Here is a 27,304-nt window from a genome sequence, read left to right as displayed (position 1 = left end):
CTCCCACAACTTACATGATGTTGCACAAGGACTCCCACACACGGGACCAATGCAGGTAGAGACTAAACCATGAACATTTTCATCCCTTTTTTCACAACGCTGGTGTAGCATTGCCAGAATCCCACAACTTGATTTGCCTGTGTCCAACTGAGCTCCAGGTGTCACATGACTTGGTTTGTTTACACCGCCATGTTGGCAGGAAAAGCCAACAAAAACGTATTACAAGATAATCATCACAAATGAATACTATTATGATTTTTGAAGGCTACATACAATCGGCAGGAGTAAAAGCCAATGTTAGGCTATCAATGAACTACACCGCGGTCATGTTACTTCAGCATCACCAACTTGTACTTTAAATTTGCTGCATACCTCTTCTACAAAAGCCTTTCCTCTTAAAAAGTTATCAGTAGTTTGCAAGAGAACAAGTATAAACACAATGATGCTGTAAAGGTGGACTGCTGAGCAGATCAATTTCCCTTATGATGTCGACAACTTCTGTGGTCTCATTTAGCCACTTGTTAGCAAATACTTTTTTTAAGCCAGATAAAAGTTTAAAACACCATAAGTGGGGTACTTACTAGTGTATTTCATGTCACAGAATATAACGTGAAAATGTCTTGAGCTGGTGTTAAAACCACAGACCTTATTTTAGCCATCTAACCAAACACCCATTCAAAAAACCCATTGACTTTGGGATGAGAAACCATGGTGCAAAACTGCTTACTTATTTCCAGGTTTTGGGGCTAAATCCTGCATCACTCCATAGAAGAATGAATAGCAGTGGGTGAACTTAGCATCACGTCACACCGCTTTCAGTAGGTCTTTAATGTATCATGCTATATTTAGCAAGTACATTTAACATGTTAATTAATTTATCACTGACAGGCTATGACCTCCTATTCAGGACACCTTCACTCAGAGACTGACTCAGTTAATCACAGTGCTACTGTACAAACTAGTGAAAGATTGACAGACAAGCAGGCAAAAGTGGTCTTGGTGACAGACAGCCTGACAAGCTGAGAGGACAAGATGACAATTATGAAGGCCAGTAAGAACGAGAATCCAGCTGTATAAAAAAAAAGAAGAAAAAAAAACCCTAAATGCTGATAGACACAAACAAAAATAGCACATAAAATCATGCAGATGGTTGTCCACAGACCAGAGTGAAGGTTATGAGAAGCATTGTTGACCGATCACATCTCTATTTTTATTGGCCACCCCCACACATGACTCCTTTTTGAAGACTAATCTTGTCAGTCAGAGTTTCTACAGCATCATGTTGTGTTTCATTGTGGGCCTTTATTTTAAAATAGATGCATTATCAGCAGCGGCTCAAATGGCATCATGTTACCCAACAAATTGTTGCTGTGTGAAAGTATATCAAATATCTGCTGGAAATCTGACAAGCCTCTAATAGTGTGACCCTCACCACATGCGCGCACACACATGCATACCCGCAAAACACACTTGCCAAAGAACTCCACCTGCTCTTTCCAGTCCTTTCCAACCATTCTCCTTGAAGCCAATTCGGACCAAATCCTGCTGTTATGTTGGCTGTGCTCTGCTTCAGCCAGTGAAAGATGGGGTTTTGTTCTGCTGCCCAGAGAGGCTTCGGGATCTGATGCGGAAACCTCAGACAGGGAAAAGGGTGGAACAGATGAATGCAGTGAGGGAATGGGGTGACCACACACATGCACACACTCTCACACAGATGTACAGTATGTCTGCAGGAAGGTAAATGTGGTTACAGTACCCTGTGGGATCCAGGCAGGATATAGAGGAGCTGTCTGTACAAGAGAGGAGAGGGTGAAATGCAAAGGAAAGAGAAATGAGACGGCCAGTGTATGTGAATGTGTGTGCAAAGTGAAGAAGGGGAGATATAGAGTTAAAGGGAAAGAATGAGATCATGGCAGTGTGTGTGTGTGGTGTCTGTGTCTGTCTGAGTGTGTCTAAGAGAGAGGGAGACAGAGAGAGAAACAGAGAGCAGTATTGGCTGCAGTCTGACTTTGACCCTCACAGGCTGCCAGTAAGCAGGCAGCTGACAGCCTGGCCAGTTGCCATGCGAACCCAACGCCTCGACAACGTGCAAGCTGCCTCGTACACAGCAGCGTCGTGGAAACAGTTACCAGGGACGTCTGTTTTACTGAGTCAACAGCAGCCACTGGTGGACAAATCCAGACATTCATTCATAAAAATCACGACCACAGAAGTATTTCTCATGAAGTTTAGCGGTTAAAATCTGGAGGTATAAACTGCTAGATCATGAAAATATTTTGCACTGTCATCATGTAAGGCTTAATCGTCGATGAGACATGGATGAATGAGTAACCATATCCTTTGCAACACATTTTTGCCATCATGCGCACACATTTCCACAATCCCCTGTCTATATATGTCTTGCTAATACACAGGCAGATATAACCACACTCCAGCTGAAATAACAGCATCTCTATACAGCCAGCAGGACACCTCTGCTGAAATGGCCTATAGGGCAGAAGAGGACATAACAACCTTCATCAGGCGCCAAGAGTCAAAACTGAAACCAATCTAATGCCCCAGTACATTCGGATTAATAGAGGGAATAGATCGAACAATGAATCTGCCACCAAGCACACTGTCTTTTGCTTCATGGGTCACAGAGTCCAACAGAAGAAATGTGAGAAATGTTATGGCCAGAGGAGGAGGCGGCGTCTGGTCTTTGCCTAATGCATGAGCAAGTAAAAGTAGGAGGGAAAAGACGTCAAACCTGCACTAAGAGAGAAGTCCCTGTTAAGTAATACCTTGCAGATTTTCCATGTTTGCATTAAATAAACCCGGAGCGTCCAGTCTGGACCATTACAGGAAGTCTTCGCCAACAGGAAATGACAAATTAGTGCATAATGCAAGGACATGACCTCTCAACGATAATGTGGTTGTAAGTGGTATACCATTCAAATGTCACAGAAAGACTAAGATGCAGTAACTACATATTTGGACAAAAATGAGTTTAGACCAGAATGTTTGACTTTTTGACAGTTGTTTTATCATCTAAAACTTATGAAGCCATAAAAATGTGTGATATGGGAGGAAAAAAAACAGCACATAAAGTTTGCAAGGGCTAGAATACGGAGTAAGAAACGGAACAGCTAACTGCACTCTGGCTACTGAGCTAGCATCTTAATCATTGTGCGTTTGTTTTAAGGGAGTAACAAAATCTAATCATAAGAGAGTAACAGCAGATAAACTAGCAGCAAAGTGCAACTTTACTAAGCAACAGAGGCCTCTGCAGTCATGAGCGGTAATTAATTCCGCTGGGCTCCAAATCTGTGCAGTTAAGTGGTTTTCATGTACAGAGAACATAGCCTATCAATCGCTTGACTGAAGCTCAGGCTCCGTTGTCCAACTCACTGAGCTGATTGTGTATCTTACTCGTGATCCCGACTTCCGGAGCTGGAAGTGCTGTCACTGTGACAAACTAATTCATGATATTTTCAACGTTTCCTTGCTGGATATCAGAGATGAACACTAGTTTTAATAACTTCTAAGTCTTTTTAACTGATCTACAGTTCAGCATTAATCTTGAACTTGCTGGGCCTGACTCTGGCAGTTTAAGATCACTCAGTCATGCACTTCTTGTGGTAGATTGTACCAGCTCACTAAATTTACATTGTGCAAGAACAGGCATTCAGGACACAGAGTGGGAATGACAGAGGCACCATTCTCTCTATTACAAGTCAGTGTACCCACAAAATGATTTTAAGTTATTTTAATGCAAAATAGTTATATAATGTTGCTTTAACTTAATCTTTGTAGTTGTCCAATGTTTTCTTTACATACAGTATCTGGCCACAAAGGAGAGCATGTTTTACTGTATTTTTAAAGTTTAACAGCTTTATGTAGTCAAACTGGGTGAAGACAATTCAATGACTACAGAGGGATGGGATGACAGTGTCTCTTCAGTATTGGATCAGACCTTAGGACATCATGAGTCAGCAAGCAGCTATGGAGACAGGCAATGATGATGAGATGGAGAGCACAGTGTCTGTGTCTGTCTGTGCATGCAAGAAATTGTGTTCACAAATGTTGTCTATAAAACTGCAGTTTTAGGAATTTCATAGGAATGAAATGTTACATACCCCAACAGCCGCAAAAGAGGCACAGCTCAATTACTTTTTTTTTTTTTCTGTAGCAGCACCTCAGGGGTTTTTTGAGTGTGTGGCCTCCTTCGAGACCATGCATATATCCTGACCTATATGCAAAGCCCTGTTTGCATCCTATCCACCCCAGAGCAGCCATGACTGTTCGATCCCCCCTTCATGTGGGTTGGATTTTAGAGGCGCGAGGCAGAAAGTGTGACTACCAGCGTGACAACAATGTGTGTGTTAGTCTAAAGTGTGTGTGTGGGTGGGTGGGGTCAGCAGAACTGAATCAGCGATGCTGGTTCTGGTGAGGGGGGGGGCACAAAGATGAGAGTGGCAAGTGCGCCTCTCTGCAGCTGTGGGCCTACGTGAGCTTCGGCAGGAACACTCTTACTCCTCGTCGCACCCCCTCCCTCACTCATTCCCTCACTCTCTCTCATCTCTCCCGTTCCACCCCTCCCCTGCTTTGCTCATTTGCACCTTCTAATAGACTTTTGACAGCCCCCCTCCTTGCCGAAATCCTTCTTGTGCTGTTCTCTCTTTTTGTCTATCATAACTCCCTCACTTCTCTCCCACGTCATGTTCCAAAGAGGCAGGGACCTTGACAGTGAGAAATGTGTCGTGTTCAGAGAGCCAACGGATATCTGAGACGTCTGAAAGGGAAAGAAGCAAAGGCAAAGATCCTTTTTCCCACACCGGCCAGTCTGGCCTGAAATGACCTAGAAGGGGTATGTGTGTGTGAGTGTGTGTCACTCAAAGCCAGTTTACTATGTCATACGTACGCACATGCAGTGGCATGCATGCCAGTGCACACTCATGTGACTACGCGAGTATCTTGAGACTGTGTGCAAACACAAGGCTTTTAGGCCAAGGTCAGAGGTGATACTACGCACAAGATTTAACAGAATGAGGCAAGGAGGAGGTGGAAGACAGAAGGGAGGAATGAAGATGAGGAGGCAGAATTAATTTAAATGAAGAATTAATAGATGATGGACAAAGGAGAGGGGAGGAATGAAGGACAGAATACTCTATTGAAGAGTTTATACATTGTTGTATATGTGTAAAAGTGGGAGGAGATGATGTCAAAGGAGAGGAGTAAATCATAACACAGAGATAAAGAACCAAGCCAAATGGCCTGATTGTCCTTGTGCTGTTCAGCAGGTGCATTTTTTGGCAGTGGATGAGAGAGGAAGGCCTGTGTTGCCACGTATGTACAGAATAAAGAGCAGTGCTGACCTCTACTGGCTCAACATGGCTGTGAGTCTGTTGGCTAAATTATAAGGTTTCCCTTACTGTCTTTATTTTCTCTACTTTATTCAAACTAATATATGAGTTAAGTTTGTACTTAATCTGCCTACAAAATCACTGTGTATAATTTACTTGAATAAATAATCAGCAACTCTATAAATGGTATCATTCCTAATAGTCTGTTGTATAAATGAAGATAAAAGCTGTTTTCCTTTTTATTTTCATTGATCTACAATAAAGTTGCTAGTGAAAAATGCCAGATTATTCTAGGAAGGTATACAGTGCACATGAGTTTAGTAGACAAACTAAAAAATAAAGCAGCATTTGTCAGTGATAGTGGTGTTGTAATTCTCCCTTATAGCAAAACAACACAAGTTGGAACTAGCGAGTGGGAAGTGAAAGCTTAAGGCAAATAACAGCGTATCACTATTTAAAGAATACAAGGAAATTTATCAGAAGCTGAACTGAAACTGTGTAGGTCTGCTGAAAGTGCAGTATGCTCGCATGTTTATGTGAACCATATGAAGTAGACTCAACAGGATCCTTGTTATTGGGGCTTTATTGTCAGGTTTTTGGGTTAAGGTCACTTCAATAAAACATGTATTGTAAGAGTGCTATAATAGCATGTAATCATTTATGGGAGGCCCTGTTGCAGGAGTCCTATATAGGAACACAGTCCTGCTTTTTGTGTGCATTTATCTTAAAATGCTCCCTAGTCTGATGAGGAAATGCTAGATCCAAATGTCTCACTGTCTAATGAGAGCTAAACCTAAATGCTTTGAGACTTATTGAGACTAATGATTTCTTGATTGAAAAGTAAAATTGATTTCACTGAAGACATTCACAGAATAATTTCATATAAAAACCTTCTCCATTTCTTTAACACATGGTCATCACAATTATCCTGAGCAATGCAACCTCGGGATCTTGACAGGATAAGACAATTAACCTTAAATAAAAATAAAAATAAAAATTTAAATGTAAACATGGTTCTGAAAAACTAGCATGGCAGTTGTCATCCTTCTTTCTTTGGAACAGCTTGAGACCCAGACTGTGTCTTATGCCCTGTGAAAACTATGAATTGTGCTATGTTTTGAATCATTTCACTCGATCAACACTGACACTGCAAGTGCAGAATTTGAGAGAAGGATCACAGAGAATTTCAGATTAGTGACATATCTGGATGTAAAATGGCTGTCCCTGAGCTCACAGTGATTTATCACTTAGATGGGGTCATGCTCCTATGATGACCTGATTTAGTCATTAGCACTTTATGGTTAATAAAGAAATTAGTCCTTTGAGTACTAGACGATGTGTGAGTGAGGTCTTGTCAATACCAGGAGCCACAGCACTGAGGCAGAAACTGTGATGTGATTATTGGATGATGAATTTCAGACAGCGAGCGGTCAGAGGAAGACACGAGGAATGGCATTTTCTTCATCATCATAGGTGTGATGATGGAGTTTGCCACCTTTATAGAGCTGGCGGAGGTTTAGTTTGGCAGGTGCAGAGACGTACCACATGACCACACCTGTCGGGTTCACTGACACCACAAAGTCAGTGGAGTCTTTCAGCATCACAGTCTTGTCGGTGAAGACATCAATGATCTGAGGAAGAGTAGAAAGAAAATGTAAGAGTGCGTGATTCTCCCTCCATATTCCTGCATGTATTAGGTTAGCAAACTCCAGTATAATATTATTAATCATGCATGTCCAGTGGAGCAAAGCTGCTGTAAATTTGCAATAAATTAAAACCTCACAGTGTATATAACTGTATCATCTGCATAAAAATGTATGTTGAAGTGCTGATTAGGAGGAAAATTGTTTTTATTTGTAATGTAAATAGTAATGGATCAAGAACAGAGCCCTGTGGCACCCCATTACTGATGGGAAGAGGGTTTTACTCAACATCATCAACAACAATGGCCTGATGTCTCCTTGTAAGATAAGAATTGAACCAACTACTACATCTAGAAGACTTTTAAAGACATACCTTGTAGCTGCCAGTGGTGTAGTTGAGTTTGCTAAGTGAAGTCTGGTAGCGGTAAGGCATGTCATGACGTCGACTAAAGAACACCAAGGCACTGGCATTGCCTGACAGAGGGCGCCAGAACACCTCGATGCCACTTTTCTCCTGGTAGAAAGAAATGGATGAGAAAATGTGAATAATGACACTAAGAATAAGATGTGAAAGAGTAAATGACTGAGGACAGAGAGGAATCAAAACTCTTGCGCACTTGCAAGAAGCTGCAAGATCCATGCAAAAGTGCATCACCTTTACAATGCGTCTTCCCTGAATGCCCATGGGGTCCTGGTCGATGCTGATGACCATTTTGTTCTGCAGGATACTGCGGGCCCCGCTGCTGATGGTGCGCAGGTCATTAGACATGAAAAGCGGAGCAGCCATGATCGCCCACAGAGCCATCTGAGCACGAGACTGGTCCATGCTGAGGCCAAAGTCACCAATAATCAGCTGCGCAGGTCAAAAAGAAGTGAAATAGTGGAATTTCATACCTGTGGCATTTTGGCCTTTTTCTTTAACCTGTATTATTGATGCTTCCTAAGCAACAGACCATATAGTAAACTATAAATACATGAATATGGTGTCAGGTATTATGTCAGTTTAAGAGACCATATCAGGGTCATTCCATCTTCCAGGTCCAGCTGCAGATATTAGAACATCTTGGTTTTCAAAGACCCAGTCAATAATGCTCAGGACACTGTCCCAAGAGTCCTGGATGTCGCCATAGTTGCGCCATAGGTTGCAGATCTCACCCAACTGAGTGTAGTTCACCTGAAAACATAAATCAGTTTCACATTGTGAAAAAGTAAAAATATACTGTAGATTTAAAATATTACTACATGTCTCTACTTCCACTGGGTAAAAAAGGTTTTCAGTGACATGAAATTGGTTTAACTGTCAGACCTAAGTTTCAGGGTCAAAAATAAAAATCATCCTGATTATACCTTTGGTGGCAGGCCACCCTGGTAGGCAGGCCAGCTGCAGGAGTAGCCAATGGGACGGCCAGTAGCATTTAAAGCCTTTGACATGAAAGGGTAACCTGTCCAAGAGAAGAATGACTATCAGACAAGGTCAAATCAGAAACATCTTATTAACCCTTTTACAACAACGGGGATCACCGGTGACACCGCGGCGCATGTTTATTTCAAATTACCGTAACTCCTCAGCTACTTTGTGCAATTTTAATCATTCAAACTGCCCCTGAAAGCTGAGAAACGGGGCTTTCTGGTGCTATTACATGCATTACGGTAATGACTGAGTGCCGTGTGGGGAGAGGGAGGAAATGAGCGGCAGCTACAGGCGGCGTTTGTGTGACAGAGTGGGAGGATTCAGTCAAACTTTTGGTGCGGTTTCTTGGAGTTTAGCAAAGTTTTAGAGGTATATTCTATGTAAATAAATCTGAATCTTGTAAATAATAGTCCCACCCTGTAAATAATAGGCCCACCTCGTCCTCCCACTCAAGGCCACTTCCCTATCCCAACCAATAAAAATGAGTGCACAGACAAAAGACAAAAGACAGCCTGAGGAAAAAGTGCACTCTGTGCCACAAAAGCACACCTTGGATGTGTCATGTGTGTCATGTGGGTCTCTGTCTTCAGGTAGACAGGAATTATTTCAGAAACTACCACTGCTAAAATAAAAATCACCTGGCTATGGACAAATGTAACAGCCTGTAACATGGACACAATGTAAAAGTCACGTCTCCAGCTCTTACCCTGCTCCTGCTCTGTGGCATTAGAATAACAGCCGTCATATTTAAACATATCCACCTCCCACTCAGCAAAAGTCAGAGCGTCTATCATGATCTTGTCCATTGGTGTTCCAGGGTAGCCCCCACAGGTGTGTGTGCCCATGTCCCCGTAGATCCCCAGCTTGAGACCCCTGTCGTGCATGTAGCGTGCCAACTTATGGATGCCACCTGGGAATCTGAGGTAAATATGATAAAGGAGAGTGTTATTATCTTACACCAAAGAGCAAATATAGTGATTAATTAAATCACGGTACAGTCTCAGGTACTCATTTTTTTGCATCAAACCAACACCAACTGATGCTAAACGTGTCAAACCTTGTCTCGCCAACAGTTCCACCTTTACTAAACCATACACATTATAGGTATCCACTCAAATAGTGAAGCTCTATATCATAAAAGCCTATAGTAGTTTATTTATGATAATAACCATTGAATGCTTCTTTGTGTGACTTGATGTTCACCACCTGTTTTCACTTCCACCTTTCAGGGAATTCAAAGGCCAGTGTTTTTTCATCATACATATGCTGATGATGCATATAATACAGGTTCATGCGCTAACATTGCCCACTATTGAAGCTCCTGACTAATGTTTTTCCATAGTCATATGACTGCGTGACTGTCACATTGTCACACCTTTAACAGTTTTATTGACTTACAGGTTTAGAAGTTAACAGCTTAGTGTTTGCACTAAAGAACAATGACCTCTGTGTGTGTCTATGTATTTGGGTGTGTGTGTGTGTCAGTGTCTGTGAGCATACAGTAAATATATACCATACCTCTTTGGGTCAGGTTGTAGCCGACCCTGCTTGTCTCTCTCCATGGAGGACCAGCAGTCATCTATGTTCACATAGACGTAGCCAAGTTCCCTCCAGCCGTCCTCTGAGAGTCTGTCTGCCATGTCGATGAACAGATTCTCACTGTGGGAAAGACAGAAATGTCTCATTAGAAGGTGAAATGGGTATGAAATTTCAGATTACTTGATTACTATGGGAGGGGGGGGGGCGTTCTTGTGGTCATGAGCAAAAACATATTTTGCAAAAGAGAGTTGCTTCACAAAAATATTCCTGTTATGTTGCCTTGCCTGATGCAGTTCTTGGGGTCGTGTTCACAGTCAATGTCACAACGGAACCGTTCCCATGCCAACCAGCCCATGGGAGGGGTTCTCATCAGTCCATTGTCGAGGGCTAAGGTGGCCACAGAGAGGGCTGAGGCAAATACAAGCACCACTAAATGCATTCCTGCAGAGGTAAAGAACATTAAGTTAAATCTGATTTCTTATGCTGTATGCTGGATGGCATCGAGATTACGCATAAGTTTAAAGACAAAATGACCTGTCAGATTAATGGCTATATATAGAGTTTTAAAGTTTTACAGTTTTCCATTCATGTGCTGCATCACCTGCAGCAAAATCACAGAACCATTTCATTTATTGGTGTATTTTCATTAACGCTGCTTTTCATTTAAGTCACCCGGTTCATACTGACATATTTTGAGTCACAAGTAGCAGGCATCTTTCCCATACAAACACCTCCTGAGTCTCACATGACTGGGTGTGGCTAAGGAGCAACAACCCGCCAGGTGACTTCAGGTGTCTTAATGACAATCAGCTGATTAAATCAAAGTCCTGAACTTATTACAAAGAGCATAAAAGTTCTTACAACAAGGTAGATATAATACCTGTGGAAAACATACCCTACATCACCAAGAAGCATACTAAGCATAATTTATCATCTCATTTTACTGTAAGATTTAGGCATGATTTAGACACTACACAGTTGATTTTCTAGTACAAACTGTTCGCAGCAATTCCCTGATTAAATTGTATTTAATTCATAAAAATGAAAAATAAAATTTAAAGTTTTAAAATTTTCCTTCTGGAAAAAGTTTTAACAGGTACTGTTTTCTCATATATATTCAGACAATTAACACTGAACAGGTCAACTCACTTACTTACTGAGATTTAGTGGCGATAATGAGAAGTTGAAAGAGGAAGGAAGACGACGGAGGATGTGTCCAGTCCTCCTCAGCTCTGATCTCTGCTGTTACCTTCACTCCGCTGCGTTCTTTAAAGAAATCCTATCATAAAGTCCTGAACACGCCGGTCGTAAAGTAATCCACTGAACTGGTTCACTGAATGGAAACGGAAGCGGGAGTCACATGACATTTTTATCAGCTGACCTCAGAGCAGGAAGTCGGAGGGAAAGAGTTTTTATTTTTTTTTCTTTTTTTTTTTTTTTTTTAATTTATTATTTTTTTACTCCTCTCACTACCTTTCGTTTAGTCAGTCAGCCTTATGTCCTTGCAGTCATTTTCTATTAGTGACACAGAGTTAACGCGATATAGATTAATTATAAGCCTTTGGGTTGCCAGGTTGTGGAAAATCCTTCTCCAACATGATTAGTTTGCAACTTTTTCTTTACTTCATTAAGGAGGCCTAAGTGTCAACGAGTATGCATTACCAGATGTTAGTAGGTCATTACATAGTCACCTATAAATGTTAATTTATGATAAATCATTAAGAAAGGTTTCTACAATGATAAATTTAGCTGTCTATAAATGGATTTTGGTCCTCATGTGCCACAGGCCTTTTACAGCTCCAACAATCCATTGGAGAAATTTTCATATAAAAATGAAAGAGCTAGCTAAAATGACAAGAATTGTGTCAATCATTAATAAAACTATTATATTTTATGAACCCCTCTCATCAGAGTGAGGAACCACACTGTTTTTAATACTTTTGCTAGCTGCTGATGATAACAGGCCTGTTTATGTAGACAAATGCTCTATGTAAAGGAGCTCTGTACACTGTATTTTACTTCCCACTGTAAAACTGAAAAAAGCATTCCTGATAAAAGTATAATGGAATATAAAGCAATGTGTTTGTTGTTATTATATATACATTTTAAACACTGAGTTGAGATATTTACATTGACGAGTAATTAAAGGAAGTGAAAGCTAAAAATTAATATGTAATTTCCATCACAGGAAAACATGAACCTACAACATGGCAGTGGTCTTATATGAATATTATCCATCCATGGCCATTTTTATGCAATAGGTTGAGACACAGACCATCCTGCTTCCTCAAAACAAAAGCATGTAAGAGCAGCAAGAGACTTTTGAGAAGTCATCAACTTTCATTCTCTGTGATGTACAAAAATACTTGACATGTGTCTCAGATCAACACTTTTCTGACTATAATATAAGTGGTTTCTTTCACTCAATCAATATGGATAATGCAAGTACAGAGCTTCCCAAAGAGACCAGACATTTCATGTGTATTCATGGAACAACACTGCAGTAAAGGTTCAGCAGCACACAAATAACTACAAAAATGTACATTATTTTCCTGTGATATTTATTGTAGTAGAAGCTTAAAGTAGCAGAAAATGAAAATACTCAAGTGAATTGCCCCCCAAGTACCTAAGTGCAGCACTCGAATAAATGTTCTGTTACTTTCCAACACTGTGGTCCAGCCATTCTAGAACCTCAAGCTGATTGAGTGGGACAGGTAATGGCATAGCAGTGATGTACTGTGCATAGTAAAAATATACACGCAGTGACAAGAAACCCCTGTTTTCAGATTGGTATAATCAATCATCATGATGTTGAACCTGACCATGCAGATGTTGGACAATATTTTTTCAAAAAATTAAATTAATGCAGCTACAATAAACTCTGAGTAGCTGAAAAGAACACTCATTATTAAGTCTGATGTGTTGAGTGGTAAATTGGCACGTCTGTGTTTTCTACTGTAGAGAAACTTTGACATAGAGGGATCAACAGACTACAGCCAAAAAAAAAAAAAAAAAACATCCAGTAGGAGGAGCACTAGGACTATAAACACACATGACTTAACCCTACACATAATATGAATCCAGTTTTCTTCATGAATGTAGTGAAAAAAGTCAAATCGTGCACCTACTACAGGTGTACTGCTTATGTTGATGGCTGTGAAAATTTAATATATGAGATGTTTAGAAAACCTGCAAAGATGATAACTGAGATTGTTCTGTCCTCTCAGTCATTTTGTGAGAAATGAGCCATGTATTAATAAATGACTCACACTACACTACTATGACACTACACTAACAGTGACAGCAGCCAAGACTTTTTATTTCTACATACTGAATATAAAACCTGACAGAACAGGTGAATCACACTGTTTCCTCTGGTTGGTTCTGTGCACTGTGGGTTAAACATGACATCAAACAGGAAAAGGAGGAGCTTATGAGCTCGATGCCACAGGGAGCCATGACAGAAACAAGTCTGGGTAAGATCACTTCAGAAACTCACTGCAAAAATGGCCAGAGGAGAGGTTATGCTTGAGACTTTTTAACACACAGTCTGACTTACATGCAGTTGTTTGCATGTGATGGACAGAGAGGACTCAGGGTTGTTATTTTATCAGGATCTGAAAGCTGCAGCTATGTCACAGAGCTGCTGTAGTGATATTCAAAATTCATCAGACTACAGCCAGAGCATAAATAATCAGTTTTACAGACAGTCACCTGCACTGACACAAGTATATGAGTAGTTGACTGGTCTGTTGAAATGTTTGTTGTTCTTTTTCGTGTTCAGACAGACTTCCTGGTTTTTAGTTTCAGCATGGATCCATTCAGGTGGTTTCGCTTTCCTCTTAAAGTGACGGCAGCAGTTCAAGGCATGTGCCAAACAGGTTGTGCATGCAAATGGTGAAAAGGATATTCAAATTCTTTTCTTAAGTAAAAGTGGCATTGCCACAGTATGAAAATATCTCTTAATAAGCAAATCAGTAAAAGTACAGATGAATTATGTAAATATACTTCAAGTACCCATTGCAATAGTACTCTATATATCTTGTAAAAGTATTATACTGTATTGGATTACTATCAGTACTTTAACATAACACCAGCAGTTTAATGGAGCAGGTGGAGCTGCAGCTCATTTAAGTACTTTTTAAGTACAGCTCATTCAAGTACTTCACATACTGTTGCATAGTTTGAGCTATAACAAGGTGCATCATATGTTTTGTTTGAAAAAAAGCTTAATGTAGAAAGTAACTATAAGAAGCACAAAATGAAAACATACCTTTATCTCCTATTATATAATATACTACTACCACTACTACCAATAATAAGAATAATAGTGACATTTATTCATATAGCATCAAAATCAGTGATTACAAAGTGCTTTACAAGGGGCAAGCACATGGAAATAAACAGTGATAACAGTTGAATATTTATGTTCAAATTGTAAGAACAAAATGCCAAAATTAAAATCCTACATTTCCTATAATGTAACAAAGTACCACCTTTCAGTAAGGGAAGCTGAACATCTTTCTAACTCCATATTATCATATGCAACACAAGCTTTTTTGTTAAAAGTGTGTAGTCTTGCGGCTCTCCAGTGGCTTTGGCATTAAAGCACTGACCATGAACCACAACAGCTCTGCTTCAGATCTCTGGGACAACGGGCCTTGGGATCAAAGGTGCTGATCATGAACTGCAATCGCAGTCAAATTGTAGTCCCTAAACCCAAGCCAGGATAACCCTGATGACATTATTGGGGTATTTTCTCAGACTTAAGAAAGCTGCGTCCAGAGCCACAAAGTACATTATACAACAGACTGATTTTACTCCCCATTAGGAGTAAACTGAACTGCTTCTGTGTAAATGGTGAATGACTTTCAACCAGTGGGGAACAGTAGAACATACTCTATTTAAATCCTCATATCTTTACTCCCCTCAGGTGTGGTGTTGACGCTCCTGCAAAATGTGGCCGCAGCTTTTGCGTTTGGAGAAGCTGCATTATTTGCAGTTGAGCCAACGCTGACTAAAGATGGTCTCCTGCTGAAGGCCGCAACTCTGGCTGCCGGTCGAACCGGTTCCACGGGTGTCGGGGTGGTGGCGGCGTGCCTCGTGTTCACCTCTGCGCTCATTTCTCTGGGAAGTGGTTTCCTCCTGGCTGCCATGGTGCTGAAGCTTTTGACCAAAGTCGGAGTGAGGTTGCCGTGGTTAACGGAGGCCACAGTTGGGGCCTCTGTTGTGGTGGGTGCTGTTGCCACCGGGGTGTTAGCGGGCGTCCTTCCGCCATGGATCTACCTCGCGGCCCAAGCTGTTCTTGTCCTTCTAGTCTACTCATACTCCAATATTAACGACATGACCACAGCTCTGTTAATCATCTTCACCACTCTCTACCTCAGTGTTCTATGTGGGAGGATGGGTTTTGTAATTGGTCTCATCATCATGGGATTCACCATCTGTGTCCTCAGTGCTCTACGAAAGGCCCTGACAGAGAACATGACACAAAGACCAGCACCTAAAACTGGGTGCAAACTATTGGAGAGGATATTTTTCTACTCTGTCTTTGTGGGGATACTGGGATTTTCAGTAGGTTTGATTAGGTAGGTTTGAGCAGGTGATCCAGGAGCAGGGTCAAGGGCAGAGGTGGTTTTGATGCTGCAGTCGGTCCTCTGGGTGGCGTTCCTTTCTGCAGGGCTGCTAGGAGCCGGCCTGGGAACAGTGGCCATGGTTGGTCTGGGGCCAGAGGTGGCTGGAAAGGTCGCTGTGGGAGCTGCTATAATATCATCACTGGCCTTGAGAGCTATTTTGCAATCAAGCTCCTCCCTGGGGGTCCGCAGCAGCGTGGGGGGAACTTTAGGAGCAGCTACAGCAGCGGGGGTGTCGCTGGGAGCTGCAGGCGTCGCAGCAAAACAGGCGTTCAGGTCCAGAAGTTCAACTCTGACAGCTCTAGGTTCAGTTGTTGTCAGTGCGACTCTGGCCATGCGAAGCGGAGCACTGAAAGCAACCCTGCTGACAACATCAGAACTCATAACCATTGCTCTTGTTGCAGCAGGGGCATTTGTTCTGGGGGCACCAAAGAGCCCGTTTCACACTCAGGTGAATCTACGAAGGGGCCTTCTCACGGGGCCGGAGCTAATTAAAGGAATTGGCATGGAGACAGTCACCGCAGCAGCGGCACCTATTGGAGCCGGGGCACTTGGGGCCGCAGCGTTAGGCACCGCAGCTCTGGGGAGACTGGGGACTGTGGGAGTTCTGGTGGCTATAGTGTCGGCTTTGGGAAGTACTCTGAGCGGCATGATAGCAAAGTCACCACCAACAACAAACACACACAGAGACTGAGTGACGCCCTGAGTTTAAATGCTTCTCTCCCACTGGTCACTACAGAAATGTGCCTGAACACAAGGCCAAACGTTTTGTGTGCTAAAAGAGACAATTTGTGTGTGTATGCACATGTGTATATGTGTGTCGACAGATGTGTAGTCTTCACTGACAAAAAAAAGTAATTGCAGTTCAAATTAGTTTAAATTTAGCCTACTATGTGATGGTCTTTTTCAGATGTACAGATTTTTTTTTTTTACACAAAAATATATTTTGCTATTGATCAAACCTGACAGTTGTGTCATAAACATGCATCACTGTGGCTATCAGTGTGGAATAAAACACATGTGAAATGATGACTGTGTATTTCTTCACTGATAAACTGTATTGATACTGATAGATTATTGTCTGAGAAAATATAGGACTGATAATAAATGACTTTAATGATCCTTTTTCCTCACTACTTCACACCATCATTGCCACATTTCCCAAGACATGATTACAAGCTGCCAGTTACTTTGGTTTCATCTTAGCAACAGTAACAGAGGACTTGCTGTTTAGAGGGAGGAGGAGGAAGAGGAGGGGGAGGGAGTGGGAGGGGAGAGAGGCAAAGAAAGATATCAGAAGAGAGAGGAGCATCTTAGAATAGATTATGCTGTGGAGAGTTGCTATCATTAAAAGGAATATGGATTTATACACTGAAATATGGCGCCATTCTGCCGATATACAGCCATACAAGCCTCTCTGAAAAAATGATGCGAATGGATTTATCCACCTGCAGGGGTTTGGTGGTGTGCCATGGCAGTAAACAAGACTTCAGCCGCAAGAAGAGGCTGCAAAAAGTTTTTCTATTGAAACAGCCTGGAGACCAGAGGCTGTAATAATCTCTGTATTTGAAGGAGTTAAACAGCACTGTGATTACATGAGGAAACATAAAGGTAAGGGACTTTACATGGTGGATAAGTGGTAAAAATTCATTGTTAGATCTGTATTCTTCAGTCTTGACTGGAGTAACTGTACTGAGATGTTTTTGACCAATATGGATTTTATTTTATTTATTTATTTAATTTGCACTATTGAAAGCTTGATGATGTAATTATCTCCAAATGAAGATGGGACACATCACAACTTTTCCATGGAGGTTGACACTCTGTGCACTTGAGAAAAACTAACACAGTATTACATGAATCAAGAGGATTACCGTTATTAAAACCAAACATGTCTCTGAGCCGGGTCCATACAACAGACACGGAGCCATCCGCAGAGTACTCTGCGGAGGCTCCCAGTGACCCGGGTCACGGAGCGGGTAGAACGCGCGAGGTGACCGTGCTCCAGACGGGCTGCTGCAGCTGCCTGCCGCGCGCGGTGCGCCTCACCTTCACCCCCGACTCGCTGGAGAGGCTTTACCAGAGCTACTTCCGCCGCCAGAGGCAGGAGAACCTGCTGGTGTTGGTGATGTTCGCCGCTCTTTTCAACAGCTTCATCATCATCATGTGCGCGGTGGTGTACACCGAGGACAAGCTGGCCATGGTGGTGGTCGCGGCCGTGGGGCTGGCCGCGGACGTCACCCTCTACGTGCTGTGCTGGCTGCAGAAGCTCCCTACGTCACCTGTCTGGCGCGGGGCAGTACCGTACATCCTGTGGCTGATGATGACCGTCCACGTTTTGTGTTACATGGGACTGAACTACGAGCGTTTCCCTCACGCCAGTGACTCGGTGGGCTGGCAGGCCTTTTTCAGTTTCTCCAGCTTCCTGACTCTGCCACTGAACCTGGTGGCTCTCCTGCTGCTCGCGGCCCTCTCCGCGGGGGTACACACGCTGGTTCTGGGGGTGACTGTTGCCCAAAGGTTTGATTCCAACCTGCAGGGACCCATGCTGGTGAGACAGGTAAATATGACATCTCAGTAAAGTGACACGTGCAAGTTAAAGGGTGGTGGAGGCGTAAAGATGGTCTCACAGGAAGAGGGAGAGAGCAGTGGGAAGATTTAGGGTAGTCTCTCGTGTGTCAAGTTATCTAGATGGATAAGTGAGTAAAGGATAAGGAAAAAATGATGCCAAACAAAATGATGGCTATCCTTTTCTGCATTTTTACCATTTATTTCTGCACCAGCTCTTCAGAGGTACAAGCCAAAGAGTTTGTGAACCACAGTTTTAATACAACCAGGTGGAGTTGTGAGAGACAGGGGGTCAGTGTTGGCATCTCTCTCCCCCATGACACTCATTCCATCATTGACACACTTTTTAAACAAATTGTCTATTAATCTTGGAACGATATTATTCACTGGCATGGACAAAAGCCAGGTGAATAATTTTTGCTGCAAAACCTACACACAGAATGCATTATATAACCATGATGCCACATGATTTTAAAGTCAAATGTGGAAAAAGCCCCAAAAAAGAGATAATTTGAAATGAAATGATTTTGGTTTTACTTGCAATGTAGTTGTAAGCCAAGCTTGTAATTGCTTTTGTTTTGCTTTTTTCTTAATTAGTTTCTTTCTCTCTGAATCTCTTATTCACCTGGAGGACATGAATTGCTACAAATTCAATATTTACATTTTAATGTCTTTATTTTGAAAAGCCAGTCCAATCAGGACTGAGTCTCTGTGGGTTCTCCCTCTGAAACAAAGTCTTATTTCAGCTAAACAGTAAAATAAATCTGTTTCTGAAGAAGTTCAGACAAAAAGATCTGGAAGTTTGAAGAGATTATAAATCTGTTTTCACATAGTATCATGCTGTAGACACACACAAACTCACATCCTGTCTTCCTCCTCAGCTTCTAGCCGACATCATGCTGTACCTGTGTGCAGCCGTGGTGGGTGTGATGTCGTACTACATGGCGGACCGGAAGTACAGAACTGCTTTTCTGGAGGCACGTCAGTCACTGGAGGTCAAACTCACCCTGGAGGAACAGAGTACCCAGCAGGTAAGTGGGTCATACACACACACACACACACCACACACACACACACACACACACACATATTCTTTGGCTAATGAGATAATACATTTTCTTATTTTGGGCAGACACACACATACACAAATGCATAAACACACCTGGCAGGAGGAGGTAGAACACCCTGTGCTGCCTAATTAATGTGTGTTTTGCTCAGCGCAGGACTAATAGGTTGATTAGAGAGGCGGTTGTTTTCACTAGCAGAAACACCGTCAGGGACATGACACACTGCGGTCAGCTCAGGCTCTGTAACAACCAATACGACCTTTACCAAAATGTACTGATATATGATTTATTATTTTTAAAGCATTAAAAAATATATTTAATCCAACCTTTGATACTCTTATTTTCTTTTTGTGTCAGTCTGTCCTCATTCTAATCACAATTTACCCTTTTATCTCATTTTCTATTGATTTTTTTAGTATCACTTTTTCTTTTCTCCCCCTCATTTTGCAGCTTCCTGCCTCTTTTTCCTTTTATGCTATTATATTTTTTTTCCTCATGCCACAGGGGTGCCAATGTTTGACAGTTAATCCACTGCTTTAATTCACTGAAGCAAAGATAATGTAACCTATACTGTCTCCAACTTTGCTTTTATTCATTGAATTCTTCCACTTTCACTTCATTGTTTTTCCATACACCTGACTGTGACCATTTCTGGAACAAAGAGAGCAGACCTGTGAGATGGTGGGAACGAAAGATGGTGAAGTGGTGTAAATGAGGCTAGAGAGACAAAGAGATGGAGAGAGAGAGAAAGTGGAGGTAGAATTCCCAAATTGCCTTTGTCAGCAGGGGGGTTCTGGTAGAAGACAGATAGATCCAGCCAGGCAGAACACATCTGACCATCTGACAGGATCTCTTGAGGATCCCTTCGCTGCCTCAGTCATGCTGTGTACACACACATACGGGACTATTCATTTATTCTCTCTGCTGTTACTGACATGATGAGACTCACGCTTTTCCTCGACTGTCTCCCCCCTGTAGGAGGAATTATTACTGTCTATCCTGCCCAAACACATCGCTGATGAGATGCTGCAGGGCATGAAGAACCAGGCCAATGAGAAAGAAGTCCAGCAGCAACAGTTCAACACCATGTACATGTACCGCCATGAAAACGTCAGGTCAGGCCCTCAAAACCAAAGCTTTTTTTTTTTTTTTTGGACAACTTATAAAGTCAGGATTTGATGGGAAGGTATTTGTAACTTGTCAAGTCTGACAATGCAGCATCTGCACTTTCACTGCAGTATCCTGTTTGCTGACATCGTGGGCTTCACCCAGCTGTCCTCAGCCTGTAGCGCCCAGGAGCTCGTAAAGCTGCTTAATGAACTGTTTGCGCGCTTCGACAAGCTGGCAGCAGTGAGTATCTGCATCTGTTCTCGTCAGACAACTTAGATTGTCAGTCAGATTTGATGATGACAACCAGGACTATGTTGTAGGAGTTCATGTTTTCTATCACTTCCACTTTATTCCATTCTGAAACTTTAAGTATCAGTAATGTGTCATTTAATTGCTCATTTTACAGCAACATCACCAATTGAGGATTAAGATTCTTGGCGACTGTTACTATTGTATCTGTGGTCTTCCTGACTTCAGAGAGGACCACGCAGCCTGCTCCATAATGATGGGCCTTGCAATGGTAGAAGCCATCTCGTAAGTACTATTTAGTGAGTGTTTGTTTTTATAACAACACAAGAAAAGCAAGAAGAAAAGCAAGGAGGAATGAAAGAAGGGAAGGCATTACAATAGACAAGAATTACGTATGAGAAGAGATGGGAAAGCATAGTTAACAAAGTTATTAAAGTTGTACATGTGGAAAAAGAAGAGGACAGAGGGATTCTATAGGAAAGACAGATCTTTACAAATTTAGAAGGGGAAAAAGAATCTGTTCTTTTTTTCATCTCTTGTTCCAGGTATGTGCGAGACAAGACAAAAACTGACGTGGACATGCGCGTGGGAGTCCACACAGGCACGGTGCTGGGGGGAGTGCTCGGTCAGAAGAGATGGCAGTTTGATGTTTGGTCCACAGATGTCACTGTAGCCAATAAAATGGAGTCTGGAGGGATCCCTGGGTAATAATGAGCAATACTTTGGCCTGTCCCATGGCAAGAAGTCAAGTTCTTTTCTGTATTTTGTTTTAAACGGTGTGTGTGTGTGCTACACAGGAGAGTGCATATTTCCCAGAGCACCAAGGACAGCCTGCACGGAGAATTTGAACTGGAGCCTGGGAACGGCGGAGAGAGGTGCGAGTACCTGCTGGAGAAAGGCATCGAGACTTACCTGGTTCTAGTGCCTGTGAAACAGACGGTGAATGGGCTCAATGGAAATGTGAGTAGTTTCCGTGATATTCTCATTTTATTTTTCAAAAACATTAATTTGTTTTCCTTTTAGGTTATGAGGTTGATAACTCTCTGTTTTTCCTACCTCTCTTCCCTCAGACGCCCCGCACATTGCCCAACAGAAATTCAAACCAGTTGATCAACACTACAGCAACACCCCAATCCACGCCCACAGAGTCTAAACAGCAGGTGATAAATGATAACTGTTTTTATTCACTGTCATCCATAAACTTGTGTAGAAAGTAAATCTCTGCTACACTCTGCATCGGTTCACATCAGTACTCATGGGTCGAGAGTGTGATCTCTGTTTTTCTCATTCTCAGAAGTTTAAGGTGGTTGAGGAGCAAGTGGTCAACAGACGACTGCAGCAGGAGCTGCTGGAGAGAGAGAGTCAACAAATGTAAGTAAGGGGAAATTTTTTTTAAAAAAGCAGAGGAAGATAACAGCAGTATTAGATGGATGGATATAGAAAGCGAAGATGACAAAAAAAAAACTGGAAACGGATGTACTCAGTTACTCATGCACGCAATCTGTGTTTCTCACAGAATGAAGGATCATCAGATCAACCCTGTATCCCTGCGTTTCGTGGATGGAAAGTTGGAGGAGCTTTACTCCTCAGAGAAGGAGAAGCGAAGTGGGGCGGCTTTCTGCTGCTGCATGATAGTGCTCTTTTTTATCACTGCAATGGAGGTGTTCATAGACCCACTGTGAGTATGTATATATGACACTGATGAATGAAATTAATGCATGCCTAATATGGAAGCTAAATGCATGCATTCTTCCTTATGAACCAGTTGTCCCATAGACCGTGTTTGAAACCAGGGTAACATTAATTAACCTATATTTATTGTATGTTTTGCTGTTTATTTGTTAGAAATTGACGTTTAAAAAAAGTGTGTTCTTGTTCTAGGCTGGCTGTGAACTATGTGACTCTTGCAATAGGAGAGGTATTGTTGCTAATCCTCACAGTGTGCTCCCTGGCTGCCATCTTCCCTAGGGTGAGAGAGCAAAAAATGTATCTCTGGCTGTGGTTATGGGAAGCAGAATTTATCATATAAGGTCTCAGATTTGCGACTGATGTTAACTTAGAGTTATATAAAGCATTTAGAGGATGTGTGTGAGAATGTATACTCATTTTATTTGCCTTTACATGGATGTTTGTGACCTGCTGAGTGCACAGCACTTGATGTTGATGATAATGACATACTGATGTTTGTTTGTCACAGATGTTCTCCAAGAGGTTGGTGTCTTTCTCAATGTGGATTGATCGCACCCGGTGGGCAAGAAACACATGGGCCATGGCAGCCATATTTGTTCTCACCATGGCTGTGATCGCTGACATGGTACGATTCTGAGACACTAACAAAATTCTTATACACTGTGCATTAATGTTTTTATTTCTTATGGTGTGTGTAATTTTATAGTGCAGCTGTATTGTGATATAGCAGCTGTTCTGGAAATTCAATTAAGAAATTCATAAATAACTAACTGGAAATATATGTTTTTTTCAAATCCAGAATTAAATATCTGAAATGAAATACCAAAGTAAATTGATGCAAAAATGTCATAAATCAAATGTAGATATCATTATATACTGTATATTGTCACTTCACCCTACCCTAGTGTGTGTGCGTCCTTCCATTTGTGTGTTTCCACTTTGTCCTCATCAAACTATCACTGCCTTTTTATGTGTCTGACTACATGTTCCCACTGGGGTCCATTAGTTGTCTGTCTCGCTGCCTGCTGGCTCATTTGTCACGGCCCCACAGGAGCAGCCTGTTACACACACTGCTGCCTTCAAGGTCTGACAGGAATACAGGACGCCAAAGTGAACATTCATTTCTCTGTCTTAGCTGTCATGTTGAGGTGACAGCCCCGCTTTGAAAAAAACTGAAGGTGTTTTCCTGTTCCTGTTGTTGCCATCGTAACGGTTTTATTTTCAACATACACTGTAGTTTATGTATTTAAATATGTGCATGTTTGATGTTGCAGTTAAGTTGTGCACCACCATCAGTCCGGGTCTTCAACAGCACCTCTGGCCCCGTCTTGGAGTCATTTGGTGACCAAGGCTGTTCAGAAAACCCAAAGCACTACAGCTTCATGGCTGTGATGTCACTGATCGCAACTACCATGTTGGTGCAGGTCAGCCACCTGATTAAACTGGGCCTCATGGTGCTGGTTGTGACGGCAACTGGAGCTGTTAATATCTACAGCTGGCGGGACATTTATGACCTCTATGACTATATACAGTTTGCCTCCTATAGGTGAGAAATGGGTTTTAGGTAGTTTTTGATAAGCCAACACAAACTGATTTGGCTAGCTTTTGTTGTTTTTGGTATTTGGTGTAACTATAAGCACAATGACCTTGATATGTTACCACTCTGTGTTTGTTTCCAGAACATCTATTGTGCCATCTAAGTACCTCATGACCATGATGATTATCGTCATGATGATTGGCTTCTACTTCTTCTCCCGCCATGTGAGTCACTTTCCCCTATACGCCTACACAGTGTCACACTTTGCTGACCCACAGCCTGCTACAGGCTTGGCAGTCAGCACCTACACAGGAGAAATCGTCCAACAGGGCAAAACAATCCTTAAAATTTGTAAAGCTGCATATTTTTCCATTAACCTTTCTTTTACTAACTCAATTCCGTCTTTTCTGTGGTGTGTGTGTGTGTGTGCAGCTGGAGCGTCAGTCCAGGAAGCTTTTCCTGTGGAAGATCGGCGTCCATGACCAGAAGGAGAGAGTGTTTGAGATGAGACGCTGGAATGAAGCTCTGGTCACCAACATGCTGCCCGAACACGTGGCCAAACACTTCCTGGGCTCTAAGAAGAGAGATGAGGTATGCATGAGTGTGTGCAGTATCGTTTAGACATATGGGTGTTTTGGGGCAACAAGTATATAAAAAGAAAATGACACAAGTGAGGAATGTCAGGAGGGAGGGGAAGCAATGTCAAACATTTAAAGGCCATTTCAGCTTACAGCTTTATCAGGGGCAGCAGAAATAAGTAATCTAAAACAACCTCCTATACTTTTGTTAACTGCATCATTATGGTAATGAAGGTACGATATGTGACCAGGGCTGCGCTTCAGTGCAGTGCAGTTCATTGCTAATCAGTGCCATCTTGTGGTTCATTTCATAACTACATATTAGTAATTTCTTCAAGTGTGTTCTAATTATCTGTGATGTTCAATATCAAAGAAAAAAATAGCAATAAAAAAATCAGAGCAAACTTACACCACTTCATTCATCATTTATAGGAGCTGTACAGCCAGTCTTACAATGAAATAGGTGTGATGTTTGCTTCCATCCCAAACTTTTCCGACTTCTACACTGAAGAGAGCATCAACAATGGAGGCCTTGAGTGTCTCAGGATTCTCAATGAGATCATCTCTGATTTTGACAGCGTGAGTTCTGGCAGTATTTCTACAGCTGGTTGCGTATATTGAGATTTAACATTGCTACTCTCACGTGACATCATAGTATGAACAAACTGCAGAGGCTTAAAATGCCTATGACTCTGTGAAACTAAGTGATGTCCACTTTTTCCACCAGTTACTAGACAGGGACGAATTCCGCTGCATCACTAAGATCAAGACGATAGGAAGCACCTACATGGCCGCATCAGGACTCACCCCAGAGAGCAACACCAATGGATACAGCAACTGCAAGGTGTGACACTTATACATGTTCTTACAAATATAACAACCTGCTGCTGCTCCACTAGTGATGCTAATGATGATGATGGTCAACATGAGAGATATATGCTGTTGTTCCACAGCCGGAGGACCAGTCACTGATTGAGCGCTGGCAGCACCTCGCTGACCTGGCAGACTTTGCCTTGGCTATGAAAGTCACCCTCAACAACCTCAACAAGCAGTCCTTCAACAACTTCATGCTCCGTATCGGTCAGTGTGTGTGTGTGTGTGTATGCATATATATATTTGTTTCTCTGTTTGCATGCACAGTTGAAAGCGTGTATGTTCCATGTTTCCATAACGATACCCTTCAGGTCTGAATAAGGGAGGAGTTTTGGCTGGAGTGATTGGAGCTCGTAAACCTCACTATGACATCTGGGGCAACTCTGTCAATGTGGCCAGCAGAATGGAGTCCACCGGAGTGATGGGAAACATCCAGGTAACACACACAAAAGCAGACATACAACACACTCCTATTATCTCTCCCTTTGACTTTTTTTATGCTCATTTTTAAACTTTCTTTTTTCACCCTCAGGTAGTGGAAGACTGCTATGACATCCTAAAGGAGTATGGCTTCCGTTTTATCCGAAGAGGACCCATATTTGTCAAAGGGAAAGGGGAGCTGCTAACTTTCTTCATGAAAGGCAAAGACAAACCCAGTAGCAATGGTGGTCCAGTGACCACTACCCTTCCACATCAAGTTGGGGACGTTCCTTGACTATTTTCTCTGAGGAAATGTCATTAACACAAGGATAAGCCGGGGCAGAATATCCATTTTGCTCCATTTCTGTCATATACACAGTTCATTTACCTAGATCTTTTTCATACGCACTGTAGCAATGTAAAGCATATGGAAGTAGACCAACACAACAAAATAATACTATTAAGAGCATTGCAACTGTGAAATACCATTTCACCCACAGAGAAACTGGTTCTGTATAGTTGTACATAATTCACAGAAGCTCCTGCATTAAAGATTTTATCACTTTGCACTTGATTCATAGAGTGCTATGGGAATTACAAGCTTGGAACAGACAGATAAATGACTTCCTTTGTTGTTTTACCTCAGGCTCAGGTTTTGTAAAATAATGTAGGCTGATCACACTGTATTTATACTGTGTTAATAAAAAATGTTTGCACTAACAGCATGGATGTTAATGTTGATTTATAGGTCTGTTGCTCTAGGGACAGTGTTTGTATTGAACAAGCCACAGAATGCACATGCAGGTCTGGTTTGATCAGATAAACCAAATAGTGGCATTAAAGGCTCTGCACACCCACACAGATACTATAAATTACTCTGACTGGCAAGAGAAATCTCAAATAAAGAGAGAATTCTAATTTATGTATTAAATGATGACACCATTCTAATGTCAGATTTAAAATTACACTTTGTTTTGTAGGAATAGAAATAAATAATCTCTTCCCAATGTTAAGTGCTAAATATTAATATGTTGGTATGTTAATGATATTATGTTATCATGCTAGGGGTAAAGGAGTGTTACAAAGCAAGAGTAGGTCAACAGTACCGGATGCATTCATTTGTTTATTCAGTCATTTTATCTGGTTGATGATTAGAACTGATTAGTGTGATAAGTGATCCAATTATGAATACAATGGAAGTTTCTATGGTTACTTTTTGCTCCCTTATTCATTCATTCATTTGTAATTAGCTCATTTAAAGACAGGCCCCGCTACCACAAATCAAAGCAACCTGGGTCTTACTATGCAGGTTAACCAGCCTGATGAGCATAGTAGTGAGGGAAATAGTGGAATTAATTAAGTATGGAAGTACCCAGGGCTCCACTATGGAGAGGGTCCTCAAAAAAGCTGGAATTAAAGGTTTGTTTTTACAAAAAATTGACAATATTATCATGATCCTGTAATAATGTATATGATAAGTAAATTATGATGGCTGACAGACTATTTCTTGAACCTGAAACAGGCCTTTTCTGCTCTCAGAACGAAAGCTTCATACAATAAGCATGTTGAGAAAAGAGACCAAAGTATGCTAACTGCAGACTACTGATTTTTTTTAATGCACATCAAAAACTTTGTTTCTGAT

General features: G+C 41.7%; 3 protein-coding genes across 4 annotated transcripts; 2 read left to right on the top strand and 1 right to left on the bottom strand.

Annotated features, from left to right (window-relative positions):
• Positions 1 to 5,910: 5,910 nt before the first annotated feature.
• Positions 5,911 to 11,289, bottom strand: LOC108896867 (alpha-N-acetylgalactosaminidase). Of its 2 annotated transcripts, none has more exons than XM_018696147.2 (9): positions 11,092 to 11,289; positions 10,223 to 10,379; positions 9,918 to 10,058; positions 9,106 to 9,317; positions 8,336 to 8,430; positions 8,001 to 8,162; positions 7,644 to 7,841; positions 7,362 to 7,502; positions 5,911 to 6,976 (listed from the first exon to the last, which is right to left on the bottom strand). In XM_018696147.2, the coding sequence occupies exons 2-9, from the start codon at positions 10,375 to 10,377 to the stop codon at positions 6,776 to 6,778; spliced, it is 1,305 nt and encodes a 434-aa protein (XP_018551663.1). In that variant the 5' UTR covers positions 10,378 to 10,379; positions 11,092 to 11,289; the 3' UTR covers positions 5,911 to 6,775. The 2 variants fall into 2 exon arrangements, with proteins under 2 accessions (XP_018551663.1, XP_018551662.1); XM_018696146.2 differs by having other exon boundaries at positions 11,096 to 11,289.
• A 2,078-nt stretch (positions 11,290 to 13,367) lies between these two features.
• On the top strand, positions 13,368 to 16,600 carry LOC108896868 (uncharacterized). The gene is made up of 2 exons (XM_018696148.2): positions 13,368 to 13,414; positions 14,872 to 16,600. Exons 1-2 carry the CDS (start codon positions 13,372 to 13,374, stop codon positions 15,528 to 15,530), a joined length of 702 nt encoding a protein of 233 aa, XP_018551664.1. The 5' UTR covers positions 13,368 to 13,371; the 3' UTR covers positions 15,531 to 16,600.
• A 262-nt stretch (positions 16,601 to 16,862) lies between these two features.
• On the top strand, positions 16,863 to 26,384 carry LOC108896866 (adenylate cyclase type 3). Its single transcript, XM_018696144.2, has 20 exons — positions 16,863 to 18,131; positions 19,021 to 19,170; positions 20,185 to 20,321; positions 20,445 to 20,556; positions 20,723 to 20,850; positions 21,111 to 21,269; positions 21,363 to 21,525; positions 21,636 to 21,725; positions 21,860 to 21,936; positions 22,082 to 22,243; positions 22,447 to 22,534; positions 22,763 to 22,879; positions 23,529 to 23,800; positions 23,934 to 24,015; positions 24,224 to 24,382; positions 24,802 to 24,948; positions 25,097 to 25,213; positions 25,323 to 25,449; positions 25,554 to 25,678; positions 25,775 to 26,384. The coding sequence occupies exons 1-20, from the start codon at positions 17,463 to 17,465 to the stop codon at positions 25,955 to 25,957; spliced, it is 3,264 nt and encodes a 1,087-aa protein (XP_018551660.1). The 5' UTR covers positions 16,863 to 17,462; the 3' UTR covers positions 25,958 to 26,384.
• The last annotated feature ends 920 nt before the right edge of the window (positions 26,385 to 27,304 follow it).

This window comes from Lates calcarifer, linkage group LG7_1, assembly GCF_001640805.2.
Source record: "Lates calcarifer isolate ASB-BC8 linkage group LG7_1, TLL_Latcal_v3, whole genome shotgun sequence".
Lineage (NCBI taxonomy): Eukaryota > Metazoa > Chordata > Actinopteri > Centropomidae > Lates > Lates calcarifer.
The sequence above is the reverse complement of the archived record's forward strand: the minus strand, read 5'-3'. Positions and strand labels throughout refer to the sequence as shown.